Genomic DNA, 15,655 nt, shown 5'->3' on the forward strand with positions numbered 1-15,655 from the left:
CAGGCAAACAGGCAGGAGCAACACATGACCGGATAACAAACAGAGGAAAAGGAGGAACTTAAAACACAGTGATGATGAGGAGATAACCAACAGGTAAGATGATCTGATGAATGTCCATGACAACTGATGACTGCAAGGAAACAAAGACAAAGAACACATATGACTGATGAAAACCAACTGAAAGTCCATGAAAACAAACTAACTTAACAACTGTTTGTTAAATGTCATTTTAGATCAATTCGAGGATTAAAAGAACTTACTTACCCCCAACATTTACATGGTTGTATAGCTCAATGAAAGAGAGAGTTATTTCATCACACTTTTAAAGTAAAAATAGTCTAATACCACAAAACATCCCAGAATTCATTAAACTGCTGTTGTTTTCCCACCAAAAATGCCACTACCTGGAGGATAATGTCATTGAGTAACTGCTTTTGTAACGTAAAGTGATATTATGAAAGACTAACAGGATGCCAAAACGATGTCACTTTTTATGTCATAACTGTCTTTTGTTAGGTAAAGTGATATTATGAAAGACTAGCAGGATGAAAAGTGACACTGAGGAGAAAACTGAAATTGATAACCAATGAAAGCAATATTCCCACAGAATTTTTAAATGTAACATTTAATCCAATAAAATATACAGTATGATGTGAACATCTGTTATAGCTCTTTCAAAACTAAACAGCAGTGATGATAAACACTTCAAACCAGCTAAAGAATGTGTGGCAGGAATGGAGGGAGAGAGAAAGAGAAAAAGAGAAAAAGATAGTGATAAAATCTGTAGCTCCTGCTGAGGAAGGCGTCTTCAGCGTGACTGTAACAGCAGGAGATCACATCTCGCATTCCATTTCACAACCTTTCTCAATAGAAACGCTGCAAGACAAGCAAGTTTCTAAACACGCACAGACTGGGACAGAGACAAAAACATTAAAAAAAATAAGAACCAGGGAATGTCTTCAGTCGGTGTTTTTGGATGTACGCCCCAGAGAAATGAAGATGTTGCTCGGCTGTTCATCAGTCTGTTCATGCGGTTTTGTAACAGCTTCCAGAGTGCATAACTGGACAAAGAATAAGGATGGTCAAAAGGGATAGGCCTAAACATTTTAAGAGATATTACGCATTTATTTCCATCCATCCTGACCTTTGGTTTGCCTCATATGCGCCTCATATGTGTGTTTTGGATTGTGAAGTTCTGAGAGGTGAAAGAAGTGTTGCCAACTAAAAACACTCCCGTTGTTTTTGGTTTATTGAGTGTTCACATTATTCACACATTGTAGAACACTAAAATTAACATGTGAAACCAGTTCATACTGCATCTTTTGATAATTATACATTAAATCAATAACAATATATTGTACAGTCACAAGGTGATTGTAGTAATGGAAAATCTGAATGCAAGTGGATTGTTTGGATATTTTGTTAACACGTAGCAATCATACCCAGATTATTTGTTTTATGTAACTATAAATATATTTTATATAACTATAATTGTTTTTTAATAACTTTTATTTGGTGCAGAAGTCCAAAGGGTGTCTTTTTGAGTTACTCCTTTTTTCAAAGTTATTAATACACATTCAGCTAAAACTAAAACCACATGTCATGGTCAATGAAACCCACAAAGTGTTGCTTAAGAGAATTCAGCATTGCCTATTTTTTTCTCTGTCTGAGTAAAAATAAAACATTATAAACCCATCCGTTCTGGTGTTGCAAAACACTTCTGACAAAGGACAACACATGTGCTGATCGAAGAACAGCCTCCTATCTTAACTCACTTGTGGATTGTGGGAAGATATATTGAAGTCAGACTTTAGAATGAGTTTTAGCAATATCAACCCTGGCGTCTGACCTTGTGAACCCTTGTGGAAAAAGAAGTGTGCTTAATTGTATTGAATGTGCACTTGTAGTGTACTTCAAACCTTAAAAGTAAAAACCTAAAAACAAAAACAAAATAAAAGGTCACTTAAGTGTACTTAGAGTACACTTTCATGGCTATATTTCGTAAAACACTTTAAGTGCACTTAAAAAAGTTAAGTAAAAGTTAAAGTGCAGTAAAAGTTTTACCTTGAAGTACAATTTAAATCATGTTTATTAATCACAAGGTGTGTTGATTACTAAAGCACATGTAAAATACTTAATTAAAATTTTAACTAGTCTGTTTTTTGACATTACATTTAAAGTAAATATACCGGTATTTTAAATGTCGTAAAAATATAAACACATGATATACAAATGTCAATAGAAATTTTAGTTTCCCATGAATGCTTGTCAGTATATTCAGCAATACACTTTAATCATATTTCAAAGGCAATTATGAAATTACATATAAATATGTAGTTAAATCCTATACTTGTGCGCCAACAAAATACATTTAAGTTCAACCAATTGCATTTATTAAAAATTTAAACTATAATTAATTTTAATTTAATTGTAAATGAACTTGCAAGTGTGAGTCCGCAAAACATTACATTCAGTTCGTACTTAAGGATATTCTTTTAAATTATATTATTTCCATAATAAGTACTTATTTTAAAAGTACGCTAAAGTCTACTACTTTTTCCCAAGGGAATCTATGACTTAGCTACGTGCTATTCATGTGACAGATCAAATACCCTATGTGTTGTGTACATGTGATAGCAATAAGATTTTAGGATAGTAGAAAACCCAAGTTTGTCAGACCGCTCGAGCAAAGCCAATGCGATTGTTTCCCCGATCAAACTCTGTATAGTATCGAGCTATGAAGTTTGCACCCAGTATCCAGATGGGACCAGTAGGGGGCGGCACATCCAACGCTTTGAACGTCACAGTGCAGATGTCCTCCCCGAACTCTGACTGCTGTAAGAAAAAGAGACATTAGAAAAGCTAATGCGAGTTCATATAGCTGTAACATAGATTGATGAATCTCGAAACAGATGCTGCACTATAGAAGCCATCTGGAAAACCACATGCAAATACAACATGAGGCATTTTGAATTTAATGAAAAAAGTCATTGCACTTAGTGGAATAGATCCCAGACTTCAGTGCTAAATGAAATGCCAGATTGACAGCGTAGTACAGAGTCAGCAATAGTATTTCCAATGAAAACAACACTTCAGTCAAAGCTCAAGTAAATGTAGGGCATCTCTTGACTCTTTTTCTGCTGTGCCCCAGTAAAACATTATCTTAGAGAAATTGTGAAAGATACCACAACAATAACTTGGCCTCTACTTGGGTGTCAATCATTTGAGGTTAGGGAGTTCATTTCACAAGTCAACACCACATTTACACAGTAATGCGGTAAAGAGATGCACTACTTAAAGGGATAGTTCACCCAAAAATGAAAATTCTGTCATCATTTACTCACCCTCAAGTTGTTCTAAACATGTATGGATTTCTGTCTTCTCTTTCATCTCGCGCTTTTAGTCTCGTGATCTTGCATTATTTCCTTATCACTTCTCGCGTGCGTTTGGTTGTGAAACGTAGTTTGTGGACAAGACAGAGGTTGTCGGCGATTCTTTCTCTTGTAAAGTCATGCAGAGTGAAACCCCCCCGTCGCCGATCCATCGTGCAGTGTGCACACAGCAGCAACTGAATGTCGCCCCAGACAGTCGTGCAGTGTGAAAAGAAGAGTGACCTGACTACTTGTGCAGTGTGAACTCGGCAAAAGTTGCGCTTTACACTTAAGTCGAAATCCGTATGTTCATTTGGCCGGAATCTAGTTATTTTATTTTATAAAGTTTTAAATTTGATAATTTTTCTTACACAAACCCATAGTTTTGCTTCAGAAGGCCTTTATTAACTTTATTTATTAAGCCGTTTGGAGTTTGTTTATGATGGATGGATGCACTTTTTTCAGCTTCATACCGATGGTTGCAATTCACTGCCATTATCAAGCTCGGAAGCCTCAGGGTGTTTATTAATATAACTCCAATTGTATTCGTCTGAAAGAAGAAAGTCATTTACACCTAGGATGGCTTGAGGGTGAGTAAATCATGGGCTTATTTTCATTTTAAAGTGAACCACTCCTTTAAGTACATGAGGGCAAACAAAGGACCTGATGAGTTCTTTAACTGTGTGTCAACAGAATAGTCAAATCTTTTCTTTTTTTCTACTATGGAAGTCATTGGGGCCTGTCAAATGTTTGGTTACCCATATTCTTCAAAATATCATCTTTTGCATTGGAAAGAAAGAAATTTTGAGGGTGAGTAAATGATGACAGAATTTAACATTTTTGGTGAATTAACCCTTTAATCTCTAGCCTAAAATTACATTAAATGTGTACTCATGTTTTATTTTTAAGGCTGCGCCCACATTTGTCATCCACATATTTCATTGAGACTGCCCGATTGCAGAAAAGTAGCCTGTTATTCCTAGTGAGGCATAAAGTACTGTAATTTCTTACTTAGGAATGTAATGGTTACTCAACTTCTTCGCTTGTGCGCTTTTATAGCTTTGTTGTGTTTATAATCTTTGCAAACTATTCTATCTCAAACTTTCCAACATTTGCAACATGCAATATGACGAAAAAAAGTCCCGCCTTCCAAAAAAAAGAGCCAATCGTTGATTAGTAAAGTCATTGCGTCACTGCAGGTGCCTTCAGAAGCTCCGGTTGCTATAGAGCACAACAGTCGGGTTCCGGAAGTAAAAGCTCCATTAATTTTCTCCATAGGGAAATTGATAACTTATAAACCTTTAAAGACAGCCCTACTGTGAGCTACGAGGTTGTTAATCCTTTAAAGAATTGAGAAATGTTACGTTTTTTTCATTCAAGGTTAGCCTGTGTTGGCTATTGTTTGCATGCGTTTTGTGGCACTGTACCATTTAAGCCCCTCTTTAAAAAAAGTTAATTTATGAAAATAATCTTCTCTACAAAACAATTTAGGATGTATTTATTAGTAAATGAATGTAAAATGAATCACAAAACATTTATTGTTTGCAGTTCACATGCTTAATTCTTTGGAAGTCTCGCCTTTCTGTAAGGCTAATGGTTTGACCTAGAGATTAGCTTTGAACGCAAGCTAATAAAACTCATCTTTCCATTTAAAGAAAAATTATATAAAATTATAAAGTAATATTTGTTCATACACAAAAAAACAATACATTTATCTCTTATTTGACATAATATCAATGTAGTTACCAAAGAAATGTCTGAAAATTGCATAAATGTGTTGATTTCTGAAGGGTCCCGAAACACCAAAGTTTTGGGGTGACTTTGTGTGAGGTCCCCTGAGACAGCAAGCACATGGGTGGGGCTAACTCAACATTGCCAAATGTGATTGGTGTGCAATAAAAATGCCAGGGAAGTAACAAATCACTGGATTGGTTAAAATAATGAGCAACATAAAATATTATTTTCTCTTTTTATAATTTGACAGAGTTGAAAGTGGGCTTAAAGGGTTATGGGCTTAATGGGTACACTTACCCATACAGCCATGACTAATTTGATCCACAGTAAAACGGAACAATAACAGGAGGTTACTGAGAGAAAGTAACATCAGGTCATGTGAATTTAAAGGCACCCTCCAGGAGTGGTAAAATAAATAAGCTTTGTCAGGCTACTGATGTGACTGTCTGCATCTCATCATGTCAGTGTACACGAGAAAATGACAGCCTTTGATCACTTAGTCTAAGATTAGCACCACCAAATGTGAAATAAATACATATTTTATAAAGTCCTCACCCAGAGAATGTAATCCTCATCTGTGAGAGAATATTCCTGACCACCAAGATGAAAAGCCACAGTGGGCAGCAACTTGACCAGGTTACAGCTCACGGTATACTGTAAAGAGAGCGAGAACGAGAGAGAGAGAGAGAGAGAGAGAGAGAGAGAGAGACTTTAAAGAAGACTTTAAAACCACACAAAGACAACATGCTGCGCCATTTTGCAAAACTGATATGACACTAAACTTAACACTTGAAAGGAAAGAATCACGCACTAAATATCATTAGCCACACCTGCCACTTTCAATCATTCCATTTGCTCTTTAGATATAATTTATAAGGCACAGCCAACATGATAGACCAAAGCAGCTGTTCCCATGGAGTTGTGCAACAGGAAAAGGAAATGGAACAATAAGAAACAGGTTTTAATGCTCAACTCATCCTGCATTGGCTATAAAAGTACTGTTTCATAAGAGCTTTTGTATATGAGATGTATATGGGATGCCATGTCTCATATATCTGCACAACATTTTTTTTGTTAGATCCAGAGTTTTATAATCAATTGCCACTGCTGAATGTTTTATACGGTCCATCATGCATAAGGGGCTCTTTGTTTGTGTAAAACTAGAACGCATTGTTCTTTTTTTATAGCTGTAGAGAAGTTTGAAGGTTTCCCACTACTGCTGAGATTTCATAATATTTTTTTCAAGGCTTAAATTTTGGCTTCTTCAGCTTTCGTAGTTTCTATTGCTAAGCAGTGGATTCATATTTTTGGTTCAGACAAAATAATTCCCTCTTTTAGTGGCTTAATCTCTCAAACCCCATTTTCTTATTAATAACAGATTATATGTACGCTTTTAAATAAAGACAGCTTTTTAAGGAATGTCCGAAAGGTTGAAAGAACGTACCCCTCCTTCTGCCAGTTCAACGGCCCCGATTGTTTTCATCAGAATGGAAATGGAGGAGGCGGGGCCTGTGATGTAGGAGGAGCCTGTATCAATCACAGCAGAACAGCCGTCCATGCAAAACAGCATATCTGCCCCCACAGACACTCTGCAGAGTGGGAATTAACCAAAAAATCATTTTACCCTCAAATTTACCTGTGTAATTAGGTAGTTTACTCACCTTTGGAAGGCTTAAATCTATTATTATGTGTTATAATTGGCTTTAAATATACAGTAATACACAAGTTATACAAGTTCCAAGGATTAAAAACGACATAAGGTTGTGTGTATGATTGAATTTTTGGGTCGGCTATTCCTTTAAAGGACACAGGGCAAGGATCGATTACCTCTCTGGAAATGGTTTGAGGTTCTGTTCAAAATTAAAAACGGATGGCTACCGGAAATCTGATATAGGATATCTATTACAACCAGGAGTATTTGTGAAAACTGTGATGTAAAGCAGATGTAGAATGGCAGAAAGAGCTACATAGCAAGAAATCATCATTGTTCTTTAAAATTGATGATGATAATATTCTTACCCCTTCATGATGACCTCCCACTTGCCTTCCTCTTTGGTTTTCATATAATGGAATGATCCAGTGTGGTAATTCGGGTCTGTGCCCCCCAGCACCAGCTCTCCACCAGGGATGTGTGTTGGGTCCCTTATAGATACATGCACAGATATGCACTAGTAACAGACGGGCTTGAAACTATAGCCTATTATTTAGATACATTAAAATTATTACACTCTACAATGTACAGTGACAGTATGACTTTCTTTCTTTTGAAAATTCTGAACCAAACTGTTTTGGTTACCATTGACTTCCCATTGTATAAAAAAAATACAGAGACATTTCTCAAATTATCTCCTATAATGTTACACAGAAGAAAAAGTCATACAGATTTGAAGTAACATGAAGGAGAGTAAATGATAACAGAATAAACAATTTTGAGTGAACCACCACTTTAATACCCATTTAAAACCCATAATCTCATGGCATTATTTATGCGATTGTTGCAGTGTAAATGCATTCATGCCAACTCTGAGCTGCAATAAACGGTCTGTAGATATATCTAAATACCGATTCAGATGCAGCCTCTAATTTTTTTTATCATGTTTTTTTGTGTAATACATTCTGATGAATCAAATAAAATATTTGCAAACACTTTACAATAAGGTTCATTAGTTAACTACCTTAGTTAACATGAACTAAGAATGAACATTACTTCTACAGCATTTGTTAATGTTAGTTAATGTTAATTTAAACATTTACTAATACATTATTAAAATCAAAGGTTAGATTTGTTAACATTAGTTAATGCCCTGTGAACTAACATGAACAAACAATAAATAGCTGATGAAAAATCTGTGAATTTGTATTAACTAATACAGTAACAAATGTATTGCTCATTGTTAATGTTAGTTAATACATTAACTAATGTTAACTAATGAACCTTATTGTAAAGTGTTCCCAAAATTTCTTTCTACCTTTTTTATAGTCTATTTGATGTTTTCCACATTTAACACAATAATGGATTTATTATTTAATATATATTACAATTAGGCTATTCTTATTTTTCATGTACTTGGTCCTTGTGGCAATAAAAATGACAAGGCATTTAATCATGAAATGTATCTGCCCCCCTTTGCTCACCCTATGCAAAAAGATGATGCTCACCTGCTGTAGTACACAGAGAAAACATCCTTTTTTAGAACATGTTGAGACATGATGCGATCAAACACAGGTGTAATTCCATCAATGGCTGCATCTGGATAGCCCATCCCTAACACTCCATCAAACTTGGCAAAGATGAAGGGGATCGCAGGAAGAGCAGTGGCCTCTGCAAAAACCTGCACCACTGGGATACCACCCACCTAAAGATGTTAGAGGTCAAGGGTCAAACAGCTCTGTCAAGAACTGTGAGCAAATTACAGTTTTGGTTTTCCATACTGATTGTATTATCACAGTCAATTTGTTTTAAAGTCACTCAGTATTTTGCCTTGATGGCAGTTAAAATTTTGGCACAAGCATCTGGACTTGGTTAACCGTTGATCTTTTGCTGTGCCTGACTTTCTGGTAACCTGGATGGCTAAAAATATTTCATCTTATCTCACGAACCTTTGCTTTTTTCATCAAGATATTCCCTTTAAACTCATTTTTTAACGTTCCCAATTCATAATGAATGGCTTTTTGTTACTCACTACAACCACATCCTCGCTCAGAAATCCCCGGACGTTTCCAGAAGCGTACTGGATGGAGAATCCTGTGCCGTTGTAAATATGCGTGAGTGATTTTGAAGCATCGTACCTGTTGTGTGTGACTAAGAGACATGTGGAGAAAGGAAGACAAAAAAATGCAGGTTTTTTGCTTTTCATTGTACAGGTACATGTAGATAATACAATGACTTTTAAGATTTTCGATTTATATGATTGCTTTTAGCAAATCACTCACAGCAGGCTGTGTATAACGGAGAACAACTATGTGAGGGAACCCAGAGGTTGGCAGAACCCGTGTCAAACACAACATTGAACATCTGAGCTGGTGAACCAATACTAATCTCACCAAAGTATTGAGTCTGAAATACAAGAGACAAATGCAATTATAAATATGAACATGCTCAAAATTGTGGATCGTTTCTATTTTTAACTCTGCTTTACATCTAAGTAGTTGATCAGAGGTGTTGGAGCTGTGCCGTTAGTGGGTGATGGTTCATCATATTTCGGCATAATCTCAGAAAACACTTGAGCTGTTGTGACACCCATCTCCTTGATGGTTTCTCGTATGGATGGCATTTTCTTCAGTTTTACCCTAAGTAGTGAAGAGAGAAGTGTCTTGTGTTACATTTATTATTATTAATATTTTTTTACAACTGATAAAACAGCAACAACAGGACATATAGTAGTGCATTTTATCTGATTTTAAGATGAAGCGGGCATTTATATAATTTAAATTTAAGTAGACAGATATTTTCATATATAATTCATATTTGACCCTGGATCACAAAATCAGTCACAAGTAGCACAGGTATATTTGTGGCAATAGCCAACAATACATTGTTTGGGTCAAAATTAACGATTTTTTTTTTTTTTTAATGCAAAAAATCATTAGGATATTAAGTAAAAATCATGTTCCATGAAGATATTTTGTAAATTTCCTACCTTAAGTGAGTGAATGCAGCACAATCGTGAACATAAATGGACAACTTTAAAGGCGATTTTCTCACATTTTTTTTTTTTTTTTGCACCCTCAGATTCCAGATTTTCAAATAGTTGTATCTCGGCATTGTATCGTATTTATTCAGCTTTCAGGTGATGTATACATCTCAATTTAAAAAAATTTACTCATGTGACTGGTTTTGTGGTCCAGGGTCACATATATATTTCAAAATGAATACAGCTTTTAAAATATATTTTTATATAAATATATTTTTGATACATTTTAAATTTCCTCATATACTTTGCCCATTTGTATAATGTCACCAGCCACTTTATTAGGCATGTTTAACTACTTGTTAAAGCACATTTCTAACCAGCCAGTCAGATAGCAGCAACTCAATACATTTAGGCATGTAGACATGGTCAAGCCACTCTGCTGCATCAAACTGAGCATCAGAACGCACGGTTGTTGGTGCAGGACGGGCTGGTCTGAGTATTTTAGCTGATGGGATTTTCATGCACAACCATCTCTAGGGTTTACAGAGAATGGTCCGAAAAAGAGAAAATATCCAGTGAGGATAACCACTTGTTACAACCGAGGTCCGAGAAGAGCATCTCTGAACGCACAACACGTCGAACCTTGAAGCAGATGTGCTATAGCAGCAGAAGAACACACCAGGCTGCAATTAGCTCGGGCTTACCAAAATTGGACAAGATTAGAAAAACGTTGCCTGGTCTGATTTCTGCTGCAACATTCAGATGGTAGGGTCAGAATTTGGTGTAAACAACATGAAAGCGTGGATCCATCTGCCTTGTTTCAGAAGTTAAGGATGCTGATGGAGTAATGTTGTGGGGGATATTTTCTCAGCACACTTTGGGCCTCTTAGTACCAATTGAGCATCATTTAAAGGCCACAGGCAACCTGAGAATTGTTGTTGACCATGTCCATCCCTTTATGACCACAGTGTACCATCTTCTGATGCCTACTTTCAGCAGGATAATGCACCATGTAACAATGCTCAAATCATCTCAAACTGGTTTCTTGAACATAACAATGAGTTCACTAAACTAAAACGGCCTCCACAGTCGCCAGATCTCAATCCAACAGAGCACCATAGGGATGTGCTGGAACAGGAGATTTGCATCATGAATGTGCAGCCGACAAATCTGCAGCAACTGTGTGATGTTATCATGTCAATATGGACTAAAATCTCTGAGGAACCTTCTGTCCCTTGTTGAATCTATGGCATGAAGAATTCAAGCAGTTCTGAAGGCAAATGCGGGATACTAGCAAGGTGTACCTAATAAAGTGTCTGAGTGGCTTGTATTAAAGCCAAAGCAAAGTATTTAAATATTACAATGGACAAAAATTTACTTTGAATTAAGTTCTTCTTAATTTCTTTTTCTTTGAATTTTTCCGACGATCCCCTATAGCACCATCCCAGCTAACAGGGAACATTCTCAGAAGTTTGGCTAATGTTCTGGCAAGGTTCTCTCAAAGTTAAGTCCCAGTAACATTAATAGAATGATTGTTAAAGGTTATATGGTCTTTAATTGCTAATGTTCTCAAAACGTTAGCACAAACACTTATTTATACAACATTAATTCTGAACTGTTTTAGATGCATGTTCGTCTAACATTTTTTAAATGTTACAACTTGTTTCAGAACATTCAAAAAAACATTCAAAAACTAACATTCCCATAATTTTTGCAAAATTATCAAATGGAATGTTCCCTTAAAGTGCTTATAACCAATAAAAACATTTTTATAACATTTTTGTTAGCAGGGCTCTTACAGGCAAGGTTCTCTCAATTCAGGCAGTTCTGAAGGCAAAAGCGGGACCAGCCCCAATACTAGCAAGGTGTACCTAATATAGTGTCTGAATAAATCTGAATATATTAACATTATCTACTTGTTGTCAATTTAAAAATATATATTTCAAATATATATTTAACAGATATCCCTTGTGGAGCCCCTATCCCTTGGGCCATTTTTTTTTGTAATGTGGCTTTATGGTTTTCTTCCGTTTTGTTTTAGTAAAGCATCCATTTTGGTTTACAGAAGCTTGTATGATACAGAAAAGGAACTGCAAATATTGTCACGAAGGAAGTGCTTCTCCACTGAGGAGGAGTGTGTTCACTTACCTCCATAAGGCCTGTGCGTTGGTTGCTGAGAGTGACAGAACTAGAAGAGTCAAGAAGTGCACGTTCATTCTTACAGATGGATCCAATCACTTTAACTAGCCAATAACCGACCCGTGTAACTATGTCCCACACGTCTGATGCCCAAACTCCTTTAAAATACCTCTCTCCTCTTTAGCAGTGCTTTATTTGAGAGACTTTCCTTCTTCCAGTGTTTTTATATGTTTTTCTCCTGCACTCTGCTCTGACCTTGACACAAACCTCTAGCTTTCTCTCTCCTCTCACCCCCTCCCTTCTGATAAATGCTCCCTGCACAGAGTGACCTCTCGGTCCAGAGGAAAACATCTCAAACAGTGATTTAAGACCACTTCAATTAATAAAATCATCCTTGTGTGGGCCTGAACATTCTGGATATATGGGAAAACAATGTTCACAAACAAATTGTGCATATCGTTAAAGAATATGACACTTTAAATAAGATCATTATAAATTCTCATATTTATATAGAACCACACATCTATCATATATTTGTCATATATAATATAATCTTAAACATATAATATAATCTTATAATATAATCTTAAACATATAATATAATCTTATAATATAATATAATCTTAAACATATAATATAATCTTTGTCTGCCTTCCTGCAACCTCATGTGACACATATACCGTATATTCATTATATATATATATATATATATATATATATATATATATATATATATATATGTTTTATATATATATATATATATATATATATATATATATATATAAATATAAATAAACACACACATTGCTATTGTGTAATATCATTACAATTGTGTAATATCATTTTATTTTAATTATTTTATTTTCCGCATCATTACCTCAGTCTTTCAGTGTCACATGACCCTTAAGAAATTCAGTTGCTTAAAATGTTTGGGAAAAACCTTTTTCGAAATTCTCTGATGAATAGAAAGTTCAAAAGACCAGCAGTTATTTGAAATAGAAATATGTTGTAACAATGTGAATGTCTTTACTGTCAATAAAAGTACTATTTTATTTTTATTCCTATATGTGTGGTCTTACATTTACATCAATGACCACATCTCTGTCATGCATGGTACTGACGTCCTTGGCTTGTTTGTAAGGGCAGCTACTGGATGACCCTTGACCTTTAAACTTAGGGGCAGTGTGGAAGCCTAGAACTGGGTTTCCCACAGTAATGGGCAAAGCCCAGTCTCTTTCCCTGAAATTTCCTCATGGGAAGCTCCACACATAGACGTCATCTTTAACATCTTCCTCGATTCTGCTGTTTATCTTCCCTATAGGCTCAATATTTTAAGGTGTTTCATTGATGTGGAGCAGTTTTTGTTGGTTAGTTGGTCGCTTTAAAGGTTGTATCAGTGATTTTGTGTCGGTGATTGGTTGGAACACTATTTGTTTTGGTTTTGAGTGGTTGGTGAAACCAATTGTTTTTGTGTGCAGATCTCAGACCCTAGGCTGCCTACAGAGACGTGCTTTTTTGACGGCATGCTTATGGGGCGGGCAGCTAGCGGATCGTTAGGAAAGATTAGATGAATGTGATAAAAAAAAAGTTGGGCCTGAAATCACTGATACAACCTTTAAAAGGACTAGCAAGTTTAGTCCTCGCTAAAGAAGATAAGCTAGCCTGCTCGCAGTATGACATTCAGTATAGTTGGGGAGGAGCACCAACCATGAAAAGTGGCATCTTATTTAGGCTAGCAGCTGCCCAGCAGATGCCTTATGACTCCCCGCAGTGGCTAAAACATAAGTTAGACATAAAACAATGTTAGTTACCGCTGGCAGAATCCCACTTAGGCTACATTATTTGGCCTCAGTCAGAGTCAGAGCTAAAACTTGCATAGCAGCTGCCATACAGCAATTGACACAACTGAAACCACATCTATATTTATATCAGAAAATAAATTAAGTGACTTTCCCCTAACTTTCCATTACTCCAACCTGCAGAGACCCACACTTGGCTCATGCTGGCTATGTAGTGAGTGTAATGTCTGGTTGCACTTACCATCATCAACCACTAGATGTCGAATTGGTGTACTGGAAAAGAGACACACAGAGGGCATCAACTGATAGTATCAATTCTTTTTTGCTTTGACACAATCTGTATTGTTAAAAGCACTATATAAATAAAGGTGACTTGACTTCATGTCGATCCAGTGAGCATTGTTTTCGCGTGTGATGCACGCACGTTTGCGTTTAAATCTGTTCATCAAATAACGTTAATGTATTAACCAGCATTTATGCTTTTGAACAAGTGCACTACCTCAGGATATTTTTGTTCATGTAAAATATACCTCATTGTCATGTTCTAGACTTGTTATATTAGCTTTAAATAAATAAAAATACCCCCTTAATATTGTGGAAGTTTTTTTCTCCGTGGTATCGAAAATCGATATTTTTCAAGGTATTGTATCGAAGTTAGAAATTCTAGTATCGTGACAACAATATTTTCTAGATACTAGTATCAATTCCATTAAGTACTTATTACTTTTTCCTTAAGAAATTTTACTTATTCATTAGCTACGAAGGCTTATTCTTTAGATACGAATACCTTTTTAAAAGATACTAGTAGTTATTAGATACTAGGTCTTATATTTTTTGGATAATGGTACTCATTCACCTATTAAAAAGACACTAGTACTTATTCATTAGATTCTAGTGCCTAGTAAATTGGTATTTATTTTACAGGGGGGGTTTTTTGTTTTTGTTTTTTGGTACTATTTTCACAAGTAAGGTGTACATTTTCAAAACTATTTGTAGGGGAGAGCCGGGACAGTTGAAACACTTTTCAGATAAATGTCGTTTTCTAAGATAAGGTCACAGAGAGATTTTTTTTTTTTTTGTGATCAACAACTCACATATGTGTTCTCTTGGTATCATGTGTTATTTGGTACAAATATAGAATGATTTAAGCAAAATTTGACTTTGAATGGTAGTTGTGCTTTGTTTCAATCATCCCGCCTGAGCAGGACGATTGCAACACAGGGGTGGGACGGATGAAACATAACAGTTTAAACGGCAACTATTCATCTAATGCTTGTTTTTATGAACAATACCTGACAAGTAACTTATGTACATATTGTTACAAACATATTTTGTCATTTATTTTAATTTAAAGGTTTCATATTAACCATTTTTGTTCTGTCGCCCAATAAACAACAGGCGACAAGCCTATGCGCATTTTGTAATCTTTCTAATAGGCTATTTTGACGAAGACAGACAAATCCATTTACAATTCATTTTCTTACATTTCTTCCTTGAGTCATATTGAGTGTTTGCTAGTTGAATAGCCTGTTATTATGAAGAAAATGAGGTCACCCAGAAGACGATAAATGAAATTTATTGAAGATTGGACAATTGATGATTATTAAAGAGATAACGTGTTGCGTAACTGAAAATGAATTTGCATTAAAAGAAACACGTCTAGGAACACTATATGAATCTATGAACAGAATAGGCTGACCAGGTTTAACTGGCAGGAGGCGCGGTCGGGACAGCACCTCCTGTCATTTAAACCTCTTTTGTCCGTAAACTAAAAAACTCTGATAATGCACACTTAAAGCAACACCATGTAGTTTTTCAACCTTCATAATATGGTACATCGACTTACAATAGGTTGAATGACACGTCTGCCTTAGCCTGACGGGGTCTGTATCGCTTTTACTGGCACCACGGAACTTCGGGGTTCGGGTAGTAACCCGAGCACAAAAAGAACTACAAAATTTGACTGGTTTACAGCATA

At 35.8% G+C, this 15,655-nt stretch overlaps 1 protein-coding gene across 3 annotated transcripts in view; it reads right to left on the reverse strand.

The window, feature by feature from the left end:
• ren (renin) overlaps positions 1 to 15,655 on the reverse strand; it is a 38,329-nt gene continuing 22,674 nt past the window's right edge. The window contains exons 1-9 of one of the 3 annotated variants that reach the window (XM_084389631.1): positions 11,888 to 12,150; positions 9,245 to 9,395; positions 9,039 to 9,162; positions 8,789 to 8,907; positions 8,265 to 8,461; positions 7,125 to 7,247; positions 6,550 to 6,694; positions 5,661 to 5,759; positions 1 to 2,832 (exon numbers count right to left, since the gene is read on the reverse strand). In XM_084389631.1, the coding sequence (XP_084245757.1) occupies positions 2,674 to 2,832; positions 5,661 to 5,759; positions 6,550 to 6,694; positions 7,125 to 7,247; positions 8,265 to 8,461; positions 8,789 to 8,907; positions 9,039 to 9,162; positions 9,245 to 9,395; positions 11,888 to 11,955 (1,185 nt within the window). In that variant the 5' untranslated portion in view covers positions 11,956 to 12,150 and the 3' untranslated portion in view covers positions 1 to 2,673. Of the gene's footprint in view, positions 2,836 to 5,660; positions 5,760 to 6,549; positions 6,695 to 7,124; positions 7,248 to 8,264; positions 8,462 to 8,788; positions 8,908 to 9,038; positions 9,163 to 9,244; positions 9,396 to 11,887; positions 12,151 to 15,655 lie in introns of those variants that run through there. The other 2 variants (XM_084389630.1, XM_084389632.1) reach the window with 2 other exon arrangements.

This window comes from Rutilus rutilus, assembly GCF_951802725.1.
Source record: "Rutilus rutilus genome assembly, chromosome: 19".
Taxonomy (NCBI): domain Eukaryota; kingdom Metazoa; phylum Chordata; class Actinopteri; order Cypriniformes; family Leuciscidae; genus Rutilus; species Rutilus rutilus.